Below are 25,626 nucleotides of genomic sequence, written 5' to 3'. Positions count from 1 at the left end.
TTTTATTGTATTACGTACTTAAAAATTGTGACGAGCCAACGTTAGCGACGACACAATGAGTTGGAAAAAATTATTACTTTTTATATAAGTGGATTTTATGGTTCTATTCAGTTTTGTCGACCTCCCTGTCGCATTGGTACTATAATATATTATTGTGGTCTTATCCTAATCCTAATATCTCAGAACAAGGACTATTAGAAGTAGCCCTATTGTGACCCTTACTGTTAGAGCAAGATAGCTAAATGCATTTAAGCTCTTATTAGAACGTGACAAAATGATTATGTTTTGTCTTTATCACCGTGGCCACTTTTTTTTGTTTGCCAAAATGTATTTGTACGTGAGATTTTGGCAAACAACGTGAAGTGAGGTTATGTTGACTCAAGTATTGTAAATAAATAATTGATTCGTTTTGTTGTTTTTTGTTTTTGAAGTTATTGTGCAATGGTGGGTTGCAGTATAGCCTGCTACAATAGCCGGAGCGAACGTAAAATAGACGGAATAACATTTCACAAGTAAGTAGGTACCTCTGCTTGAGCGAGAGGGACTGAGGAGGCCACGCTAGTTGCATATCTGGACATATCTGTGCCTAATATCCTAATTCCTAATATCCTAATAATATTGTGGATGTTTGGATGTTTGTTACTCAATCACGCAAAAACGGCTGCGCGGATTTGGATGAAATTTGGAATGTAGATATATTATACCCTGGATTAACACATAGGCTACTTTTAATCCCGGAAAAACAGAGTTCCCGCGGGATTTTGAAAAAAGTAAAGCCACGCGGACGAAGTCGCGGGCATCAGCTAGTAACAAATAAATGTTCTTGGGTTGGAGCTTAGGAAATCAGGACAAAGAAAAAATTTGCCACAGATAATAAAAAATAACTGTTCTAAATTAGATAATTTTATTGAATCACTAGCTGATGTCCGCGACTTCGTTCGCTTTGATTTTCCGGGATAAAAAGTAGCACAATATGTCACTCTTCTTCAACTATACCCATGTAAAAAATTACGTCGATCCGTTGCTTCGTTGCAACGTGATTGAAGGACAAACCAATAAACCAACAAAGAAACAAACACACTTTCGCATTTATAATATGGGTAGGGATAATATGGGTAGGGATAATATGGGTAGGGATAATATGGGTAGGGATAATATGGGTAGAAATAATATGGGTAGGGTTAGGGATTTTATTAAATATTTTTTATGTAGGTATAATAATGTAAAAAAAATAAGAAAAATTTAGTTATTATTTTTTAGTTTCTACTGTGTATCAGTATATATTGCTAAATCCTCTAAAGGCCGTGAACGCATGAAAACCTTGACAGCTTCGAAGATTTTTTCAATTATTTTATCAGTGAAGTATCTGCCATAGTTGGCTACCACGGTCCTCCAGGTCATATTCATCAGTTTATTAGCTGCAACACCTGGAAAAATAAAGATATAACATTAAGCTGTTCTTTACCCGACTGCACCAGAAGGAGGGTAATGTTTATAGATATTTGTAAATACATTTCTTAGTTCCACCCCATGTCGTCAACATACCATCTACGCGTACGAAACGCTTTGCGTCATCATTCCTTATACGTGTTATATATTACATATCTGTGTACAAACTACAATGTTATGTTTTATCTGTGGTTGTCAATTCAATGCCTAAAAAATTATATAAATTTGTCTGTGATATATATAAGAAAAAAGTTGTAACGTTTTTCACAGTTTTGTAAAGTTGAAAGAATAGAATAGAGTTGCAACTGAGTAGGCTCATGCGGTAGTGAAGCGGTGCGGGAGGGGTGACAGTTGTCACTAAGTTCTCGCGTAACGTCATCACACACCTCCCGCACTGCGCCACTACCGCAGGAACATACTCAGTTACAGTGCGACAAGGCTCTCTTAGCACTTGTATGACATTGACATGGGGGCGCTGTTGGAGAACAAAAGCATAGAATATTCAAACAAGAACAAAGGGGACACTTGACGGCAAAGTTAGTTCCGATTTTCGCCACGCGCCAAGATAGCCTTGTAGCACTGTATGCGTTATGGCTGTATTTTGACTCAAAATACAGCCATAATTAATATAATACTTACTGAATGATCTCAAAATCTTTGAGATCATTCAGTAAGGCGAAACTTGAATTAATTAGAGATAGAGAAAGGTCTTTGGTTCACTTACTCAATGCTTCATTTCCATTAAACAAATTGCCAACTTTGTAGTGCACACCATCGACAGCATCAGCTCCGTACAACAAGCTCTTAAGATTCATAATATCCTTGCATTGGTCATTTTTTATGATTTCGAAACTAATCACTATCTCCACTTGCAAATTCTCTGTGAACAATTAGTTAAAATATGTAACATAATCCATACTAATATTATAAATGCAAAAGTGTGTCTGTCTGTCTGTCTGTCCGTCTGTCTGTCTGCTAGCTTTTCACGGCCCATCCGTTTAACCGATTTTGATTGAGGATTTTTTCCGACCTAATTCACATTATTTCAATTTACCTAGGGATCTCTAATTTTTTGAGAATTAAACTATACCTATAAACCTTCCTCTTGAATCACTCTATCTGCTGGTGAAAACCGCATTAAAATCCGTTGCGTAGTTTAAAAGATCTACGCGTTCATACATACATAAAGACGCGGGAAGCGATTTTATTTTATACTATGTAGAGATAGGTACTAGCTGCCTACCGCCTAACAGTCAATTCTTTAATTTTTTTTAATACTTTAAATTTTTCTCTCCGTAAGAACCATCCTCGTACCTACTTCAAGGAATATTATAAAAAAAGAATTAGCGAAATCGGTTTAGCTGTTCTCGAGATTTGCGATCAGCAACACATTTAGCGATTCATCTAAATCTAAATGTATAAAAAGAAAAGGTGACTGACTGACTGACTGACTGACTGACTGACTGATCTATCAACGCACAGCTCAAACTACTGGACGGATCGGTCGGGCTGAAATTTGGCATGCAGATAATATAGCTGTTATGACGTAGGCATCCGCTAAGGATTTTTAAAAATTCAATCCCTAAGGGGGTGAAATAGGGGTTTGAAATTCGTGTAGTCCACGTGGACGAAGTCGCGAGCATAAGCTAGTTTTTATATATAGAAAAGATATATTATATTGGTGTGATTGTGTGATGTGATATTTTTCTGAACATCCATTTTTATTGGGCATTTCTTTTATATTATAGACGGGAGTTCCCACGGGATTTTTATAAACCTAAATCCATCTGGTTTATGATATTAATGTAGATACTTACTCATTATAATTTCTGTTTTACCGTCTCCGAAAATTGAAGACTCATACATTTCCCCGTCACATTTGTAATCAGAATTGGAAACGAGATTCGTGTGAAAAAATATCCGCATAATTTTGAAATCCATGTTTATGCTGTAAAATAAAAGAAAATAAAAAACAACACCACTTCAGTGCCGCGCCGCGGCTGCTTGCCCTTTTGACGACCTCTCTGGTGCAGTAGCGAGCGCTGTAGTCTTATCAGTGGGAGGCCCCGGGTTTGAATCCCGGCACGGGAATTTTGGAATTTTATAAAATAAAAATCCACTGGTCTGGTCTGGTGGGACGTGTAGAAACCAAAGGGGTACCTATGGATTTAATAAAAACTGCCATACCCCTTCCAGATTAGCCCGCTTCCATCTTGGACTGCATCGTCAATTACTATCAGGACCCATTACAGTCAATGACTATCTTGTACTTATATGAATAAAAAAGCCCTTTAGATAACTAAATATAACGATAATAATAGATTATTATTCAACATGCGGGTAATGCAATGTCTTAGTTACAAGCGCCGAAATAAGTCCTAAGCATAACGAGGGATATTAGACTAACTCCCGAGCGTAGCGAGGGTATTGCATCTAGAATTCTGGTAAAGCGCGTGAAGATTAAGGAGCGTCCAGGACGAATACAGCATTATCCTGCATTAGATACTATACTTTTCATTCTACTAATAAATAATACTGAAGCATCTAAGTATTTTAATAGTTTCCAGAGTTGAATTACTGCTGCTATCATCGACACTCGACATTTTAGTGTACCGGTGACGATATAGACGATCATTTCTAACTCAGGGAAAAAGCATTTTTACGGGATTTAAAAAAGCCATAAGTTGCTAAGCAACTTTTCACCATTTAGTTCCCCATCCTAAACGTACGTTCAGGATCGGAATAAATTCAGGCCCAGTCGCAGACAAAATCTTATATTTAATTTGAAGGAAAAGGAATATCTACTACGCTGATGTCGTAAAGAAAGAAGAATAAAAAAAGAAAGAAAAGCGTTTATTTCTTAAATTGTACCACATATAACTAAGAGTTAGTTATCCCGGCGCTTCCTCCACCTGAGCGTTAAACCCATCATGCTTCAAGCATAAGAAGCGCCGGAACAAACTTTCATGTGTGGCACAACCCGAAAAAAGGTTCCAACTCACCATTATGCTGTATACTTTGACGTACAAGAACAGACAGCGCTGATTTTTAGCCAGGGTCCTGAACCGCATGACGCCACGAAACCATACTATCAGCTCTATCAACTGTTAAAAATATTACTGTGACACTGGCAGCTTTGTCAGCGCAGCAATGTGCTTCATGGACCCCGTACGCGTGACCGATGTACGCCGCCGACATCAGCGTCGTAGGAGAAATTCATGCCTTAACTTACCTGATATCATCAATAATGGTATTATTAAATCCTTCCACAACAGTATTAAACATTTCATAGTGTAATTTCTTTTCTTTAACTTCTATGTATTCTATATGCATTTCTTTGAGTGGTTCTAAGCCAAGTTCTGGAATGCCGTTAATTATTAGTGCTTTTACAAATGCTTGTGCTTGTGTGGTTAAACAAAATGAGTCCTCCAGGTGACATTTTTTGTGTGGTAGAGGATCTAGAATAAAAGTTGATATAAATCACTGAAATGAATATATTATTATACAAGTAGGTAGGTACGCTGGGAGACGTGTGCTATATGCTGCATACTAAACGACCGTAGTTTTTTTAACGATTTAAAGCACCCCATTGAACGTACCGGGAATTAAAATTGACACTACAGAATAGTTAATGGAATCGGCCACAATCTCTAAACTAGACTAAATTAACAGGTCTAAATCAAGTGCTAGTAGGACAAAATTAGTAATAAATCAATAAGGAAAAAGACTAAAGTTATTGACGCGGCAAAACTAGGATGTCTCCTTAAATGGCAGTGGGCAGGACATATTGCGAGAGCAACTGATGGGCGATGGACTGAGAAAGTACTGTATTGGTAACCACGCGATGACATCACTGAGACGGCAGGCAATACCTGGACCAGGCTAACGAGGGACAGGAACGAATGGAAAAGGATGGAGGAGGCCTATACCTGAAAATGGGCGTTCCAATTGCAATGATGTTACAAGACGTTATTTATAAAAAATATACACTAAAACAGAACATAAATAGAAATAGGTACTAAGACATTGAAATTATGAATATACTTAATAATAAATTTTGACATAAGTACTATAAGTAAATCAACACTAATAAAAACTTAATATTGACTACTTGAATTGACATTAAAATAAAATATTAAATAATAAGAATAATATTATAGACTGATTAATATTGTAATACCTGCTTTATCTTTAACTATTCTGGTGTTAACTATAGTCATATTTTGTAATGAATTGTAACAAATAAAAATGCTTGTAACTAATGAACTATAAAAATTAATGTAACTATTGAATTATCGATTGGAAATAAAGGCTTTATTTATTTATTTATTTTTATTTAAATCTAGTGCTATCCTTTTCTGAGGAATTTTAACATGCGACTCTGTACTAACGCTGAAAGTCGTTGTTTAATTCTAGTGAAAACACCGCTAAACGGATAGAAAACAATAACCCTGTTATTATTTTCTATTAAAACAGGCTCGATATGAGGTAAAGAATAAAGACATCCTTAAAAATGAATTTTTTAACAAAACCGGAACTAAAGAGCTTTTTAAATGCAATCCTAGTCTCAATTTTTGCGCAGTCTTGTCAAATTCAATTTCATTGACTAAGTAGGTAGTCTGGTTCTGTTTGCAGCTCCTCATTTTTATCACACGTCTTAATTTTGAATGCGCATAATATTTCAGTTACAGTGACGTCCTCTTGACGTAGGTACCTACTTACGGGTTAATTTAAATTTGATGCTATTACTGATGACATTTAATAAATTGCGTTGTTTGTGATCTCCTTACAATTCAATGTGAATAATAAATCAGCTTTAGCAATTTAGTCGTATTAATTACCACGTCCATGCTACCATAAAGTTTTTATCAATTTCTACATTATCATTTAATTGAATTTTAAAAAAATGCTTTACAATACTTAATTACTTATAGTACGGCTGGTGTTGACGTCGAATAAATTACGGAAAAAATTAAGCACGCCCATAATTGGAGGATGTTTTATGCGCATGTTCTGTGCAGTATTTATGAAATAAATTAAGAAATAAAAAATAGCTCGTTAATTGCACTAGGAAGACCGAAAATCATTGAACTAAATTTATATATAATATTTCAGCGTTTATTAAGACGATCGTAGTCAGGTTTTAGTTTTCAAATTTCGCTTGTTAGTAGTATAGCTGTTCAAATAGTCCGTATTAACGGGTTAATCTAATACTAATGGCTCAACTTATACATTAAAGTCATAGTTTAGAATAACGTCAGAAACACCGCTCGGGAGATTGGTAAGTGGTAGGTACCTAATTATGACGGACGGGAGCAGAGCCCCGGACGGTAAATCTAAACGAGTTACGAGAAGGCTAATCTACTTAGTTTCACTTAACTTATGGCGCAATTAACCAGATTATTCATTCCAGTGGAAAATATAACAGCTGTAATTCTCGAATTTGACCACCTATAACTTGTGTTGATGCCATGGTCCATACTAGGTTTAGTTCATTAATTTTGATCAGTCTAGAAAGTTTGTTAACCAAATTGACCAGATTTTATTCATTTCTGTGGAAAGTGTACCTAGTTGTAAGATCGAATTTGACTACTTATAACTTAATTTTTGTTTATTACAAAATTATAATCTAAGAAGAATTAATAAAACGAATCTAAACAATTAAACATAAAAATTACAGATCTAAAATATCATCTAAACCACCGCAGCGAGGCAGGGTGCCCAGAACGCTGGCAGCGTTACCTCGTTGAATGGCCAGACTAATATACTGACTTATAACTTGAGTTGACGCTATGGTTCCGTTATTGAAGTTTAGGTGATTGTTTTTGGTCAGTCGAGGAAGTTTGCAAAGCAAAAGAATCTGTTTCGTAATCAGCTGGTCTTACTGGTAAAACAAAACAAATTCTGTAAATTAAGTAAGTATTTTAGAAGTAAGGAATAAGCAAACCTTAACTAACTGTGGTTGCGAATAAAAGCGATTTGTTTTTAAGGTGGTTAATTAATTTAGCCAAATGACTATTTAAAGTTGTTTCTTTCCGAGTGAGTCGGGCTTGCATTTGGGCGGTGTTTTTAATTACTTAGTTGTAGGTGGTAGAAATATTAGTGGTAGACTTACATACACCCAAAGCACATAATAATAGTATAATAGTACTAAAAGGTTTGCGCTTTAGTCTTTAGGTACCTAGATCAGAAGTGACTTTTGGCTTTTGCCAAAAAAAATCTTAAATTTTCGGCGTTAAATGTGTCTACGTTTTGCCCTCATGTTTGAGCGTTGTATTTTAGTTGAATGAGTATATGAGGCATCAAAAACTAATGAACAAAAAACTGTCAACTTTCGTTATTTTATTCGTTAATTTATGTTATTAGTATACATCTAGTATAAGTTAGAGTATTTATGTAAGCACTTTAGAGCAAGTGGAGTTAGTGACTGGACTCATATTGAGGACAACTTTTGTCAGGAACTTTTTTTGACTAGTTAATAATAGAGGCAAAATTAGAGCTGATTGTTGAGAGCGATAGAGCACGCGCCTCACCTAGTTAAGTAAAGTTGCCCGATGCCGCTCGGAGAACTAATTAGTTTTGGTAAACTGAACTTTCACACAGTGGTCACAGTAAATTTACTTTTAACAATATAATTAAAACTTTAAGTAGCCATAAACGTTTTAGCACTCAAAAGTTTTTGGAAGTTCATAAAGAGCTCCTATAACTTGATGCACTTAAGATTTTTTTGATACTGAAGTTACAAATATAGGTAGGTAGGTATAAGCCGGCTAAGCTGTGATAGCCTAGTGGTTAGGACGTCTGTCTCCTAATCAGAGGTCAGGGGTTCGATCCCGGGCACGCACCTCTAACTTTTCGGATTTATGTACGTTTTCAGCAATTAAATAACACGTCTTGTTGAACAGTAAAGAAAGCATCGTGAGGAAACCTGCATGCCTGAGAGATGATAGCACTCCAATATATTATAATGATGATGATAAGCCGGCTAAAACTCATATTTTTCGTCGGAGTGTGCCCGATTTGGCATTGGCCTGCCGGGAATTAACCTGGGGCTTTCAACTAATGAACCCACTACGCACACTGCGCCAGGGAGGTCGTTTTAAATTTGGCATTTCCAGAACTTTACAAACAAACTTCCTTTATTAAATAAAAGCCACAGCTCCCCTCCGCTTAAAATTTCATTAATATATTATTCGGTTACGATCAAGTAACTTTATAATGAAAAACAATGAGAATACAATTCAGCTGAAAAGATTCAAACAGAAAGGAAAAGATAACTCCGTTATCCAAATATTAAGTTTCACTTACGAAAGGTTTGCAAAAGGTCAGAGTCACCCAAACTCAGTGAATACCTATTAGTCCTCTTGTCGCTGTTTGACAGGTAGGTAACTGGATGGGTAACCCATTTGTTCGTGCTTGAGAAATATAGAGATTAGAGATGATTATAACTTTAGTTATGGACAATTTAAATGTATATAGGCCTTTTTAATTTTATATGTTACGATTCTAAATTGAAGTCTCTTTTGATAAAATATTTATGTAGATTGACATTTCACTCAAAATTGTATAAACAAATGCTTTCTGAGTCTATAGTAAGTCTGGGGGTAATTTGATAATGATGAATCGAAATAATTATAGTTATTCTTAAACATGAGCTTCTAGTTCATCGTTGCTTCTTGTATAATTTACCTTTCAAAGAAAAAGAAAAAACTGCAACAAACATGTAATAGGTAGGTATTCTTTTTCACAATTAATGACTCAGGTTTTCTGAAAATTCACTTAGGATGCGCGACGCGACGTGTTAAAATGAAAATTATTTCCGCTTCCGGCAATGTCGGATTCTATTCCGTTGGGACATAAAAAAAGATAAAGTAAAAATAAGGAGTGGTTGGTTCACATTATTCCAGCAGCTCATACACACTATAGTCGACGCAATTTAAACTGAGTCGTCGAATTATCTGTCTGTTTCACTCACACTTACATAAGTGCGAGTGAAACAGACAGATAACTCGACGTTTAAAATGCGTCGACTATAGTGTGAGTTGATTTACGAGAGAAATATGATGCACTGATTGCTTGTAGGGGCTTCCACACGCCACGGCACAGATTAATAGGGATACTACGTATCAGATGGCTCACGGGCAAACAAATTTTGACACCCTTGAAATGCAGCCCATGATTGGTCGATCATCTGTCAAACTCTATTTTGCTATTTCTCTACTAACCAATAAGATCAGATTATTTGAGCCAATAGCTTAGCAAGATATTTTTTTAAATTGCCTCCTTTACGCGGCTCTGAATTCTAGTTTTGGATTTTAGAGGATTTTTTCCTGCAGCTTTAGCTTCTTGTATTTTGAACTTGTTTTATTACCTAAAGGGTTTTTTACTTAAATAACCTAAATTAATCGATTCTAAAAATAAAAAACACATTTTATTTCAAGACATTTATTTATTTTCTTTTAAATCTTTTTTTAAATTTGTTATATGCATGTATATATATGTATATATCTTCTGAGTATTCTACTAATCTTCTTTTAGTAGATGGCAAGGGTTCTGAAAAATAACAGTTTGGTTAAGGTAAATTATCAACATTTTATTAAAATCAAAACATAAAAGAAATTTTGATGTATATATTACTAGACCTAACGACCTATTAGTAATATTATAATGAATATTGTTTCAAATAATAATAAATTATATTTTCTCACCTAAAAGCTCATTTTCACTTGCTGATTGTGATGTTTGCAGCTGTGTACAATAGTTGTGGTCATTATATATATTTTTGGAAGCATAATAATTATGATCAAGGTCAATCTTCTCTGATCCTGAAAGTAAATTAAATATTAATCATTTTAAAATTAAAGGCCAAAATTAGTGCTACGCAGTGGTAAGATGATTCAGGCATAAAGAAATACATTTTCTTCGGTTTGATTGTAAAATATATGCTAAAGAAGGTTGTGATACATTGGACAAAGCAACTGGACTGTGATTAGAGGAATGATATCAACAATATACAATACACAAAGCCATGAAAACTTACTAGTACAAATTTCTTCAGAATCATGCAGTGGAATGGATGGAGTACCACTGAGGATCTCAGATTGCAGGAACAAAGTAGGAAATGCTGTTACTGCAAGACGAGATTTTTGTGTCACAAAACGGTTTTCAAAGTGCGACACACTTGAGACTTATTTTTAAGATCTATTGTACTTTTACTTCGCAAAACATCATAATTTATATACTTAAGCCACTTTTTGAGTCTTTTCTCACACAGCACACTGGAAACTAATGTAATATAGCGTCTTTTCGCGTACTATTACAATCGGGAACACACACAGCACCACTAGAACAACAACCACAGAGTACATTATATACTGGTATAGAGACGTCAGCTAATCTTTCGTAGTGGCGCCATCTGTTTCTAATTGCAGTAACTATTGTATGTAATTTTTTTTTATTTTTTCCGGCCTTGGATACTAGTTTTTTAAGGTCAACTATATAGCTATACGTATAACAGGTATAACACGTGTTCAGGTTTGATTCATATATTATTTTTATAGGTAGTGACTTCAAAGAAAATACGAATCAAAAATTATAATCCCGCTTAGGTACACGTCGCAATATGGCAGAAATTCAGTCTTATTCTTAGTTCGGCCGCATTATTTATTATTTTATACATTGAAAGAAGTACTTTCAGTACTAAAAGTTGAGGTAATAAAACAAAACCCGTAATTTATTATTTAAAACTAAATTTTCATTTTTTCTTTACACATGATTTTTGTACTGCATTCTCTATGGGTATTAGGTTATGTTGAATTTAGCATGCATTTATAAGTGAATATCCCAGCAGTACACTTGAATGGATGGATCACGGATGCAGTAACACTGCGTAAACAAAAATGTGGCACAAACATGGATGTCAAGGTTGCTATAGTACCCTTATTATAAATGCGAAAGTGTATTTGTTTGTTGGTTTGTCCTCTAATCAAGTCGCAACGTGCAACGGATTGACGTTATTTTTTGCATGGGTATACTATAGACTATACATATAGTCTATGGGTATAAATATAGACCTAGAGAGTGAAATAGGCTACTTTTTATCCCGGAAAATCAAAGAATTCCCTCAGTGTTTTTAAAAACATAATTCCACGCGGATGAAGTCGCGGGCTTCAGCTAGTAGCATAGGAGTAATAGTGTCCTGTGGCTAGTAGTAAATAAATCTTTTTGAGTCGTAGAGATCTTCTTCTTCTTTTTAATTTGCTTTATGGGAAGTCGTAGAGATACCAGACTACAGTGCGACAAGGCTCTCTTGCCACTTGATTGACATTGACAGGGGGGCGCTATTGGAGAACAAAGGCTTAGAATATTCAAACAAGAACAAAGGGGACACTTGACGGCACCGTTAGTTCCAATTTCGCCACGCGCCAAGATAGCCTTGTCGCACCGTAATTTATTTTTTGATAAAACGCCACCTAGTTCTAATTGCACAAACTAAAATTATGGAGATTTTTTATACTAAACAACATTAGTTCTATCTGTTAAGACCCTGACAACAACTGATAACAAAATGGCGTCAGGCAGGTAGCAGGCAGTGAACGTGTGTTATTGTATCGTTCTGTGGCCGAATCTGTCAACTTCTATTTTGCTATTCGCATTTGTAAGGGAACGGAATTTGTATGGCCGTGAACCGCCCGTGCGCCACGGCCTTGGCCGCCTGAATCCAGCGGCTCCCTGCGACTCGTCTGATGTCGTCCGTCCACGTAGTGGGGAGGTCTTCCGGTGCAACACTGCGTCTTCCGGTGCGAGGTCGTCATTCCAGCTCCTTGGGATCCCAACATCTATCGGTTTTACGAACTATGTGCCGTGCCCATTTCCACTTCAGCTTCGCAACCCGTTGAGATATGTCGGTTACTCTAGTTCTCCTACGTGTGGGCAATATACGGATCTCCTCATCTGGTACATTTTTCAATTCGATGCATTAAGTACACTTTTCAATTCGATGTACTATCCAAATACTGAATTCTAGTGCCCATAGTGTTTCCAATAAAGGTCTGAAAAAAATTTCATATCGCTTTCTATACCAGCCCTTGTTCAGCCTGTAAAGAACTTACTGGATTTAGCGAATGGAGTTATGTGAACCAGCCGCAATGTAACATCATTATGTTGAGAAAGAGCAAAGTTTATTTATTTTATTTTGTATATCTTATTTCCTTTGATATAGGAGGTATGTATTATGGAAGCCTAGTGGATAACTCCATTACCATCTCTCAGTATAAAATTTGTTAAGGATTCTTACTGCTTTTTTATTGAATTTTCCTTACGTCACTTATTCATAAGATCTTTACGCAAACTCCTAACTTGTAAATGGAAATTGTTCAAAATTTACTAAATTATTGATTTCGATATTAAAATACCTATTGATATTGTAGTGTGATTTGGTGGGACCTGGTGGAAATATTTACCGTGAATACTTTTTAATGAAAATAGATGTCATTCACAAAATTTATTCACGCCTAAATTACACAATAATAGAGAGAGAGCCAGCGCGTGCTAGACTTTCGTTATTTCATAAAACCTGAAAGTTTTTCTGCGTATTGTCCCCAATACTGGGAGGAATGTTTGTTTAAATGTTTGTTCGGATTATGGTGGCTTTTGGAGATAACAGATAATAAAGTTGTAAAAAATCTTACACCAAAGTAAAAAGTCTAATCTAAATATATAAAAGGAAAAGGTGACTTACTGACTGACTGACTGACTGACTGATCTATCAACGCACAGCTCAAACTACTGGACGGATCGGGCTGAAATTTTGCATGCAGATAGCTATAATGACGTAGGCATCCGCTAAGAAAGGATTTTTAAAAATTCAACCCCTAAGGGGGTGAAATATGGGTTTGAAATTTGTGTAGTCCACGCGGACGAAGTCGCGAGCATAAGCTAGTTATTCTATATTTTCTTCAGAATAGTACAATAAATCACGTCATGCATTACCAGACACTTAGTGTCGTGGCAACCCTCTGCCAGGCACCCTTAAACTTTTAAACCTTAACTGCAGGGGGCTGCCATAATACTAATAACTAAAGTGATCCAAACAAACATCCAAACAAACTTTTCTCCCAGTGTTGGGGACATCACGCGGACAAACTTTCATCTTTTATAAAATAACGAAGGTCTGGTACGCGCTAACTCTTAGTCCATAACAAATTGAGGGTATATAAAATCCGTTCCGTCGTTCGTGAAGGGGTAATTACGCTGACAAACGGCCCGAGACGCCCGTCTCTTACTTATTACAATAATAAAGCAACTAGAAACGTTTTCAGGTAAACTTGATAGATGGTCTTATTAAGAAAATTTTGTTACAGAGAATATGGAAAGATTAACTAAGTTTAGAACACGAGTATCAACTTAGTACAAAATCTAACTCTATTGATGTTAGACTGGCGTTTGATTTAGATCTGTTCTGCAATAAACCAAACACAACTAGTACGATAACTTTTTCCTCCTAATAATTTACAGCCCTAGCTATTTTTAACCCGGATAATTTCATGACTATCCGGGCTAAAAATAGCCTATTATAGCTCTGCAGGTCTTTAACTATATCTATTTTTTTTTAATAGAAACAAACAGTAGGTAATAATTACATGGATAGTTAGTACATATATAAAACACTTAACCTATGTGTATGTAGGTTTAAGTGTTTATATGAGTCTTCAAAGAAAATTAACAGACGGACGGACGGACGGGCAGACGGATCGCGGAGGCCTAGGGCTATTTCCTACGCACTCATCCGATCCAAGTCCGTGAAAATACATTCCGAAGTAGTCATAAAACTATATATTTGTATGGTAGCTTGTGACAATTATATGACGTAGATTTTTTTAAATATCTTTATTTTCACGGATTCGGATCGGAGGTGTACGTGCTCGCTTTTAGTAATAGGGTCCCCTACGGAACCCTAATAAGGTAAAGAATGGCTGACTCACCAGCAGCTACGCCGAAGCCCAGGAGGAGAATCAAGAAGAATTTCATTATTCCTAAAAGCTACGAGTAGGTATCGTTGCCTTCTGTGTAGTCGGTTTATTGAGTGTAATAAGAAAACATAATCAGCTCGGTATTTATATCGTTCCATTGCTATTTTTACCTGAACCATTTGCAGATGCTTTTATTTACAGATACGTTTATGTAGACAGGTGTTGAAAAATTCAATATTAGTAGATACATAGACATATATCTTACTACTACTAATATAATAAATGCGGAAGTGTGTCAATATATCTGTATATCTATCTGTTACATTTTCAGGGCCGATTTTAGCAAAACTTAGTACAAAGATAGCTCGCATCCCTGACATTAGTAGGCTACGTTTTATCACGGAAATTCAAAACCTAAATCCTCGTGGGGACTGTTTGGTTTCCCGGTTCCCGGATAAAAAGTAGGCTACCATGTCACTCCCCAAACCAATAAACCTAAACCAACAAACAAACACACTTTCGCATTTATAATATGGGTACTGATGAGCGAAGTCGAGGGCTTAGTAAATATAGTCCGCGACAGGTCGAGCTGGCAATAAGCGAGGGAGCGCCCCGCACACCCGCACAGTCCTCGCGCTAACCCGGTGCGGGCTAGCGCGGATGACGTGCGGGTGTGCGGGGCGTCCCCCGCCTCATACCTACCGTTCAGTAAAGCCAGTTGTTTTTCAGGATTTTCAGCTAGCAATACAAGCCACTCTCGCGCCGAACACCGGACTATCCAGATTGGTGGATAGCACTGATATATTCGCATCACAGTGATGAATTAACTGTCCGTTCTTTGTTTAATCTTACTAAAATTGAAAGAATTCCAAAATATTATTATTATTGTGAAAGGGGCCGAAACGTGGCGTCAAATAAGTACTTAGGTAAATGGAAATAAGCGCCTTAGTTTTTGACTCACGTTTAAAAATGACAAAAATATCCCCCCCCCCCCTTATCCCCTTTATCTTTGAAGATTGCACAATGAAAAATCCTAATAATATAATATTATATTATAAATGTGAATGTGTGGATGTCTGGATGTTTGGATGTTTGTTACTCAATCACGAAAAAACGGCTTAACGGATTTGGATGAACATTGGAATGGAGATAGATTATACCCTTGATTAACACATAGGCTACTTTTTATCCCGGAAAATCAAAGAGTTCCTGCGGGATTTTGAAAAATGCAAATCCACGCGGACGAAGTCGCGGGCATCAGCTACTCTTAAATAATTAGAAGTTGATAGAAGTTCACGTAAAAAATAAAAACGTGTTATATATGTAATATATACCTACCTGTAATATTTAATTGTGTAAAATAAACCGGATTCTCTAACTACTTTACTTAGCACAGTTTTCTGCAAATCACCAGCAAACCTTTTACGGTTTTCCTCTTTTTTATTTTCAATTGCCTATAAGAGATTTGTTTTTGAAACAGTCCAATAATTCTACTAAATAAATATTTAAGTTTCTTTCCAAGCTACGGAACCCTCGGTGGGTGAGTCTGACTCGCACTTGGCCGGCTTTACAATATTATATGTTACATCATTATGTGCATAAGTAGCGTAGGTACTTATTTAAATGAAAGAATCATATTAGGTATGTGAAAATAAAATTATTGACACAGCTTATCAAAATATGTAAGAGCATTTATTTTCTCGAAAATTCAATGGGAATGACGTAGGTACCTATTAATAAAATGAACTTGTGAAGAATTAAAGTACAGAGCACTTTCGCACTTATAATATGGGATGTGTTTACATTATAAAAAAATAGCATGTAACACATAATAATGAATAACACGCTGAAAAAAACACATACCTAGGTGTTAATTCTCGTCCAACAGAGCAAGTCAAAGAAACATAAAAGTATCCGTACATCATGTCGGAGGACAAAATAGCGGACACACATAAAAAAATAGGGATGCGTGATGATGTGATTTAGAAGAAGTTTCCGTAGCGCGCTTTTACAGCGCTTTCTATATAAACTTAGTTTGATTCTCATTTAAATAATCAATGAAATTTTGAACATACTGTCTAAATACTGATCTGCGTCTGTGGTTTTCCAGATTTCCGTAAAAATGTGTAAATAGTTTCAAAGTAATATGGGCTAAAAGATTTGTACCTATCTTTAAGCCTGCGTAACTTTAAAATTAAATTTACAAAATTTTGCATAAATCTGGATTTCGTCTACATTCACTGAGTTTGATTGGTTATACTTATATCATTCAAATAAGAACTCAACTAAGTTTATTTAAGTACTAGCTGCCCTGGCGAACTTCGTTCCGCCTAACAGTCGATTCAAATTTTTTAAATTTTTCTCTCCGTAAGAACCATCCTCGTACTTCAAGGAATATTATAAAAAAAGAATTAGCGAAATCGGTTCAGCTGTTCTCGAGATTTGCGATGACCAACACATTTAGTGATTCATTTATATTATAGAATAGCGCGCTATGAATAAACTCGTCTTAATAGTCAAGACTCTAGAGGGTGTGGTGCTAGCGTACTCTAAGAAGCAACAAGATGCAAATTTAAATTTCAAATCGCAATACACGTCTAAATCATGCTCCTGAATTTACATTTTAAGAGGCAAGAGGAAGCTCTAACTAGTTGTAGTCTTTTTTGCAGAGAGGTTGCAAAATCCTAGAGGCTGTGATGTACTGCAAAATAACAAATCAACCTGATTGTTGAACAAAAAGACCAATCGTGATTATTGTTATTTAGTAAATGATAAAGCTTTTACTATTTCTATATTATTTATCAACAAACACATATTACTGAAAAACATATGATTTCAGAGTTTTACTACTAAGAGTAGGTTACATTTATATCCAGTTATTTTTTCCAACGAAGCTTTAATTGCTTTAATTGAATTAAAGCAAATTGCGAGGAAACCTGCATGTCTTACAGTTCTCCATAATGTCCTCAAAGGTGTTTCAAATCTGACAAATCTGCACTTGGACATCGTGGAGGACTATGGTAACGGTGATGGATTGAGGATGATAAACGAATTACAATATTAGTGGGACAACGCGTTTGTACAACGCTTTGTCGATAAAAAGTCACGAGAAAGCCAGAGAGATGTATCGCAATTATTGTGCTCACTGAAGGACGCCGCGGATCGGGAACGAGAGCTGGACGCTAACACCCACCTGCTCCGCAGAAGAAGACAGGGGAGAAAAAGGAGACATAATGCTTACCTTCTACCGCTCTAGGTATTGGGAGTAAACCTGTGCTGGTCCAACGTCAGGACGTCTCAGTCGCATCCGATATCCGAGATCCTGAGACGCCTTATACTTGACGCGGACGGTATCGCTTTAATAAACTGCCAGTGAGTCCCACATATCCGCCTTTGTGCGGGATGCGTAATAGCATTTTTACCAGCAGAAAAAAAAGGGCTGCTGAAGTATGAGATCTGCATCTCTATGGCCTTATACCTCAATGCAATTTCTGCTTCATGCTTTCTATTGCGCAATGTCGCTAATTAAACTAAAAGGCAAAAAAGTGGTTTATAAGAGACCGAGACGTCTGGGGAGGAAATGCTAAGAAAAAATACTTTTTCCATAATATTAAAAAGTAAGAAAGTTTTTGCTTGGCGCTTGTTTAGTTCAATCTAGCCTTGTTACTATTTATCTAGTATTCTAGTACCATCTTTATTATACGCTTTGATACAAAAGGACGACTTTGTGTCTTTGACGAACTAAGCTGTCGAAAAAAAAGGTCAATTGCGAGTCGGGCCTCGCTCTTGTAGGGTTCCGTACATAATTATGTACATTCGTTATTATTTTGTGTGTAGGAAATAAATTTTTTATGAGCTCGCTAACCGTAAAAGAAAACCCCCAAAAATGTTCTATTGTTTTGGTCACAGCTTACAAACTACTTTGTAAATCGTTGTTTTAAGTAATGATTTGTTGTTTAAAAACGGTAGGGTATATGTTACATTATATTATATCCAAATTTCATATTCCTAACTAGTTAACTGTTTATTTTTTGAGATAGCCCCCGTCACAAAATTTTTAAAATAAAACTATTTTTTATATATATTTTTATATATTTTATTTTTTTAAATAAAAAATAATTAAAATATATTCATACTCTACTCAATAAGTCCTAAACAAAGATACACCCCACATGCTAGCGAAAGAAAAAAAAATCGGCTCCTTTTTCATGTATGAGAGCCCCCCCCCCTGAAAATTAATTTAATTGAATTTTCAATCTAATATTTGGTTTTGGGAAAACTATTTTGAGGTTTGTGACTTATTTAGTATAGACACACAGACAGACAGCATAGTGCCATTAATAGTGTCCCGTTTTTACCCTTTAGGTACGGAACCGTAAGAAGGTAAATATTGAAAAAAGAATCACCAATCTAAAGAAAACAATCGTAAATCGTAGCGAAGCGAATATTTAAGTCAGCAGTAATTATTATTTAATCATGCCCCCGGCGCTAAGTACTAAAATTAAATGATGACATAGCTCAACGGTTTGTGAAGCTGAAGTGGCAATGGGCAGGGCACGACACACAAACCGATAGACGTTGGAGTTTTAAGGTACTGGAATGGCAACCTCCGCACCGAAAGGCGCAGCTTTGGAAGACCCCCTACAAGGTGGACGGACCACATCAGATGAGTCGCAGGAAGCCGCTGGATTCAAGCAGCGCAAGACCGTGGCGTGTAGAAGTCGCTACAAGACACCTGTGTTGATGGTGATGATGCAGGCGACTTTTTGGGAACTCTTTGATTTTCCAGGATAAAAAGTAGTCGTTCGTCTCTGGGGTGCAATCCAGCTCTGTACCAAATAGATGATACCTGAAATTTCTTTTTAGGTTTTCTACAAATCCTGTGGGAATTCTTTGATTATCCGGAATAAATAGTAACCCCCATGTCCTACCCCAGGATGCTATCTATCTCTGTACTCTGTAGGTACCAAACATCAAAACTGTTAACTTGGGGTGAGATCTATAGAGCGCACTCTGACTTTGCTTAGATTTAAGACATAGTTAAACCGAGTTTTAACTCAATCGTCTGAGCAAAGTCAAAGTGCGCTCTATAGATCTCAGCCTTAGTATATAATTACTCAATGATAGATAAGAATCCCTCCACCAGAGAGGTGCTCAACAAGTTATAAAGATATTATTACAACGTAAATCAAAGTCAAAGTCAAAGTCAAATCATTTATTCAAATTGGGTACTAAATATAGTACACTTTCTGCATACTAAGTATAGGTCACTTGCTGAATTTGCAATACAATGATGTAAATGACGTAATAATGAGGGTTCCAAACGTGCTCAGGTCTGAGAAGAGCCCACAACAAGAGCCCACAGTTAGAGCCTCAATAGCTCAACCGGTATAGGAGTGGACTGAAAACCGAAAGGTCGACGGTTCAAACACCGCCCGTTGCACTATTGTCGTATCCTAGCACAAGCCTGACGCTTAATTGGAGAGGAAAGGGGAATATTAGTCATTTAATATGGCTAATATTCTTTAAAAAAAAAAACAGTCGATATTGCCGTACTAAGTATACTCTGCTGTATGCAAACCTTGTTGCCGGTATACCTAATGTTTCAGCTTCATTTTGTGACTCAATTTCACCAAGTTTAATATGTACGGGAGCGGTGTGCAGGCTCGACCGTACCAAAGGGGAGATCTCCCACCGAGCGGTTGGTTGTGCTCGGTAGCGCCAGCTGGGCCGACGGTTATGTCTTGAAACTTCTATATATAGTCCAGATTGCAGAAAACTCCGTTAGTGCGATTGCTATCGGCGGTACATTTGTTCGGGACTACGTCATCGATTGAACAGCGCCATCTAGTTTCTATTGTGGCAACCGCCACATCACTCTCCTCCGAGATGAACGCGTAGTGTGAAGCAGTGAAGAGAGGTGGCGTTGTAGCGTGAAGGCGTGTGAAGGAAGGGCAATGGCTGCTAACCATCCAGAGAAGCGGTGGACCAGGACGCTTGTAGCTGGTGATGGAGTGCAGAGCCATTGTGCCCCGAAGCTGTGGCTACATCCGTCTTACAGGCCTCGATGTGCTTGCTGTTGCTGCTTGTAGACTTGGAGTTGGAGGAGACGTCGGGCTTGCGGTGTGTGATCCAAAGGTGTTGCGGTGTATGCGATCACCCTTTGATCACGTTATGTGCGCAGTGCGGTGGTGTGCGGTTGATCTTCGATGACGTCGGCTGTTCTAGTGTGCGATCACTCTTGTATCAACGTCGGCTGTTGTAGTGTGCGACCACTCTTGATTTCGTCGGTTGTTGAGGTGTGCGACCGTTCTTGATCACGTCGGGGTCACCAATGTACGGGAGCGGTGTGCAGGCTCGACCGTACCAAAGGGGAGATCTCCCACCGAGCGGTTGGTTGTGCTCGGTAGCGCCAGCTGGGCCGACGGTTATGTCTTGAAACTTCTATATATAGTCCAGATTGCAGAAAACTCCGTTAGTGCGATTGCTATCGGCGGTACATTTGTTCGGGACTACGTCATCGATTGAACAGCGCCATCTAGTTTCTATTGTGGCAACCGCCACAAATAATTATGTCCTCAAATACTGTTGTTTTACAACAGAAATGTCATCTTCTTTCTTCTATATATATAAAAGGAAAAGGTGACTGACTGACTGACTGACTGACTGACTGATCTATCAACGCACAGCTCAAACTACTGGACGTATCGGGCTGAAATTTGGCATGCAGATAGCTATTATGACGTAGGCATCCGCTAAGAAAGGATTTTTGAAAAGTCAACTCCTAAGGGGGTGAAATAGGGTTTTGAAATTTTGTAGTCCACGCGGACGAAGTCGCGGGCATAAGCTAGTGTCATTATAAAATATTGCACAATATTTCATAACGGTACGACACGCGGAACAAGAGAGTGGAGTTATTTAAAACATTCCTGAAATTTGTATGAGAGTCAACTGAAATATTATCTGCTTCAATTTTCTCGTCAGTATTTTACTGTGTCTAGAGTGCCATTCCCAGAACTGTTATTTTGTAAACATACAGCCTCAGATTGAGCGCTGACACAGCGGCGAAAAAATAATGCTATATTTTCTAAATAATCTTAAATACTTAACTAGGTACTTAGTCTTCAAAAGCAGCACAATTAAATTAAGCAGCACAAGTCTCCTGCGTTAGATGCGGCTATCTCTACATAAGGAAAAATACTTAATTGATTTTGTATTGGCTTTTTGACGATTTACAAGGAACAGTTTTTTTCTGTTTATAAATAAGTAAATTAATCATAAAAAATAAATTAATTTTTATTTCAGGCATATACACATAATTGTGTGTTAGTACAAAAAAAACTATTACTTAACCTATGTTATTACTAGCTTAACTTAACAACTAATCCTATTAAATTAAAACTAATCCGAACAATTTACGATGCGCGAGGGAATCTCCTAGCGCCTATGTGCGCACCACCCCAGCACCTCCAGAGAGGACTGTCCAGTATCATGGCTAATGCGTTGAGGAGAGTGTTGGTAGTACTCAATAGCCTGCTCATCACGGACGCGGCACGCTTGCGCATGATCGCAATGCTATTATAAAATGCTGATTTAGTGTTGAATTCGTATTCAACATGTTTTAAGTATTCCATATTATTTAAATATGCCTAAAAAGCTGTGATATCCTAGTGATTAGGACGTCCGCCTTCTAATCGGAGGTCGGGGGTTCGATCTCGGGCACGCACCTCAAACTTTTCGGAGTTATGTGCGTTTTTAATTAATTAAATATTACTTGCTTTAACGGTGAAGGAAAACATCGTGAGGAAACCTGCATACCTGAGAGTTCTCCATAATGTTCTCGAAGGTGTGTGAAGTCTACCAATCCACACATGGCCAGCGTGGTAGACTATGGTCAAAACCCTTCTCACACTGAGAGGAGACCCGTGCTCTGTAGTGAGCCAGTGATGGGTTGATCATGATGATGATGCCTCTACTTAGTTCAACAAATGCATTGTTCAACCTTTCTGGCTTTCAGTAATTCTGTGGTGAGCTCAATTACGACGAACAACTACGAGTAGTTACAAAATAGTACTTCAGCTCCAGTTCAACTTTGTAAACGTGTCGCTCGTCTCTCTACGGGCATATTTATTTCCACTATAGGTTAAACTATTTAATATAGTGAACTGCATGTCTCTGTGCTCTTCCTCTATGCTCATACAACAACGTCATACAGTAGTTATATCACTGTTCTTTACATCGAAATATAGGAAAAGGTGACTGACCGACTGACTGATCTATCAACGCACAGCTCAAACTACTTGGACGGATCGGGCTGAAGTTTGGCATGCAGATAGCTATTCTGACGTAAGCATCCGCTAAGACAGGATTTTTGTAAACAACCCCTAAGAGGGTGAAATAGGGGTCTGAAATTTGTGTACTCCACGCCGACGAAGTCGCGAGCATAAGCTAGTTTAAGAAAATTTTGAAAGCATAATAGTTGTGATCAAGTGTTTGTGAACAAAATCAACGGAAATATGGCCCCCTTATGTCAGTCCCTTACATTGATAATACGAACCACTGACCTTTACTGCAAGTACGTCGGACCTGTGATTCTCGACCTGTTTTTGAAGTAATATTTACTTGCTTTTTTTATTTATTCAGATACAAGTTAGCCCTTAACCGCAATCTCACCTGATGGTAAGTGACGATGCAGTCTAAGGTGGGAGCGGGCTAACCTGGAAGGAGTATGGCAGTTTTTATTAAACCCATACACCTTTGGTTTCTACACGGCATCGTACCGGAACGCTAAATCGTTTGGCGGCACGGCTTTATTTGAATTGTGTTACAGCAACCCTGATAACGGGCCGCTATTTTTAAAACGGTGGGACTTGGGACGTTGCTGGTCCGGTGCTGGAATGGCAGCCTCGCACCGGAAAGGGAAGCGTTGTAAGACCTCCCGCTAGTTAGTTAGACAGATGACATCGTGTGGTCCTTGATCTATGTCCATATTTTACATGTGATATATTTTAAATGTCCTATAGCAAAAAAAGTTTTTCTCTAATTAAATAACAGCAGACCCTTCTCATTAAATGAAATACGTTTCTTTTATTATAAGAAAAAAAGATTCGTACATCCTACAATATTTTAATTTAAGTCGAACCTGGTGTTAATAAAATTTATTACGTCCGCCTTTCTTTATTAAAAGCACAAAGGAGTGAAAAGAATAAAAAAAGTCTCGGAATTAAAAAGTTATTTCTTTCCATGGATGCTATTGTAGTAATTACAGCCAACGAGTAATTTAATTATTTCCAATTTGATGACGTCGTTTCCCAGAAATGAAAACATTACTTTTACAACATTACATTTTTAGCATCCGTATAAAAACAATAAAACAATAGCATTTAAGTTTTTTACTATTATTTTATTAAAAAACAAATGGAAAATCCGAAAGACTTGGAAAGATATTAGATTTCGGAACCATTCTTTAAAGTTAGAACACTAGAGGAAAAAAGATTTCATTTATATCAAGTTTGTATAATTTATAAAATAATTTACAACAAGAAATAATTTAAGCCGAATATTTTAGTACTGGTAGAGTATGTCATCAAAATGTACCTACCAGAAATAATTATATTCATAAGAAGAAGATTACATTGTGAATTAGAGAGACAATACGAAATATGTCATATTCAGAACGCACCTGTTTAAAATAAATATAACGATTATTGGATGAATTATATTTATGGTTCCATAGCTGAAATGCGTATTTTCGCCAATCTTGACTTTCAACCTAGCAGAAATGGTAGTAACTAGCCACGGCCGAAGCCTTACCCACCAGACCAGACCAGAAATTTAGAAATTATAAAATTCCAAATCCGTCGGGAATCGAACCCGAAACCTCCTACTAATAAGACCACAACGCTTACCACTGCGCCAGAGAGGTTGTCATTCTTTCTTTGTAAAACATCTGAAATTTCCCTTGGTATGTGCCGTTTTGACAGAAAAATTCCAGTCCCATTTCAAAAACATATTTTCTTCTACCTTCTAGGAATTTCATCATGAAACCTTTCAAAATATGAACAACAAACATTTTTCTCTACGTTCAAAGTCGGATTAATTAAGTACTTGTATAAATTTTCCAGGTAAGTCGGAATATTTTGATCCGTAGAAAATATTGAGGAGGTGCTTGATAAATACTAAGAGCGGCTATGGCATTTATTTATCGTTACCTAAAAGACAAAGTCTGCCAGCTTGTCCTTGTTAGTAGTGTTGCAGACGGCTTTTATCATCCGCCATTGTAACACAACTACATACCTCATAGGTACATGGCATGAAGCAGCATCTTTAAAGAGACTGAAGAATCACTTGCCACTCTGTTTTTAAACTCACATATCTATTCAAGAAAGTTCGGCTTTAAACTTTTTTTTTTTAAATTTTAAATTTATTTCTATTTAAAACTTACTAAATAAAATATTTGCAAATCCCTACGAACTGGTTGGTAAGGTATAGGAATTTTTTTTTTTAATTTATTACTTTCTTATGCTCGCAAATTCGTCCGCGTGGACTACATAAATCTCAAACCCCTATTTCACCCCTTTGGGAGTTGAATTTTCAAAAATCCTTTCTTTGCGGATGCCTACGTCATAATAGCTATCTGCATGCCAAATTTCAGCCCGATCCGTTCAGTAATTTCAGCTATGCGTTGATAGATGAGTCAGTTAGTCAGTCAGTCAGTCAGCTATTCCTTTTATTGTAAGATGTATTTGAACGTTACATGTCTATGAAATAAACAATAGCAGAATATAATATTGTGTAGTGTAGATTGGGAATAAATTTAATTTCAATACAGCTGCTTGATAATAATAATAATATACAGGAAACACATATGAGTCTACTCGTGTGCAGGAAATACGTTCGAGGCAGCCTACTCAATATAATAAGGAAACACGTATGACACGCCTACACCGGACATGACAGGAGATGTGCTCAGTGCTCGATCAGGAAATGTTATCATGATGACGTGGTCTGTGTGAGGTATATTATATCTCACGGCATGAATAATCCTACGGAAATTCTGTTAAGGTAATTTTACTAACCCCTATTTTTGGTTCCGTACCATAAAAGGAAAAAAGGAATCCTTATAGGTATACTTCGTTGTCTGTTTGTCTGTCAGGTCTGTCAAGACCCGTCAAGGGAATCAAAACCTATGAGGTACTTACCGTTC

General features: G+C 36.9%; 2 protein-coding genes and 1 long non-coding RNA gene across 4 annotated transcripts in view; 1 reads left to right on the top strand and 2 right to left on the bottom strand.

Annotated features, from left to right (window-relative positions):
• The window catches only part of LOC117990245 (chromatin assembly factor 1 subunit A-like), a 457,923-nt gene that overhangs the window by 135,119 nt on the left and 297,178 nt on the right, over positions 1-25,626 (top strand). The window lies entirely within an intron of this gene.
• On the bottom strand, positions 1,264-17,748 carry LOC138403516 (uncharacterized). The gene is made up of 5 exons (XM_069504384.1): positions 17,662-17,748; positions 4,682-4,907; positions 3,267-3,397; positions 2,174-2,329; positions 1,264-1,427 (listed from the first exon to the last, which is right to left on the bottom strand). Exons 2-5 carry the CDS (start codon positions 4,780-4,782, stop codon positions 1,264-1,266), a joined length of 552 nt encoding a protein of 183 aa, XP_069360485.1. The 5' UTR covers positions 4,783-4,907; positions 17,662-17,748.
• LOC138403476 (uncharacterized) lies at positions 9,867-10,799 on the bottom strand. Its single transcript, XR_011237738.1, has 3 exons — positions 10,490-10,799; positions 10,158-10,274; positions 9,867-10,002 (listed from the first exon to the last, which is right to left on the bottom strand). It is a non-coding gene; the product is annotated as an uncharacterized lncRNA (long non-coding RNA).

The sequence above is a fragment of the Maniola hyperantus genome, chromosome 17, assembly GCF_902806685.2.
Source record: "Maniola hyperantus chromosome 17, iAphHyp1.2, whole genome shotgun sequence".
Classification (NCBI taxonomy): Eukaryota; Metazoa; Arthropoda; class Insecta; order Lepidoptera; family Nymphalidae; genus Maniola; species Maniola hyperantus.
This window is presented reverse-complemented; position numbering and strand designations above follow the sequence as displayed.

What these genes read in the sequence shown, in the direction of transcription:
- LOC138403516 (XM_069504384.1), bottom strand. Translation starts at nt 4,782, where the DNA reads ATGCATATAGAATACATAGAAGTTAAAGAAAAGAAATTACACTATGAA. An exon ending in TAAAACAGAAATTATAATGA is followed by an intron (nt 2,330 to 3,266) that starts GTAAGTATCTAC and finishes AATTGTTCACAG; the next exon opens with AGAATTTGCAAGTGGAGATA. An exon ending in TAATGGAAATGAAGCATTGA is followed by an intron (nt 1,428 to 2,173) that starts GTAAGTGAACCA and finishes TTATTTTTCCAG; the next exon opens with GTGTTGCAGCTAATAAACTG.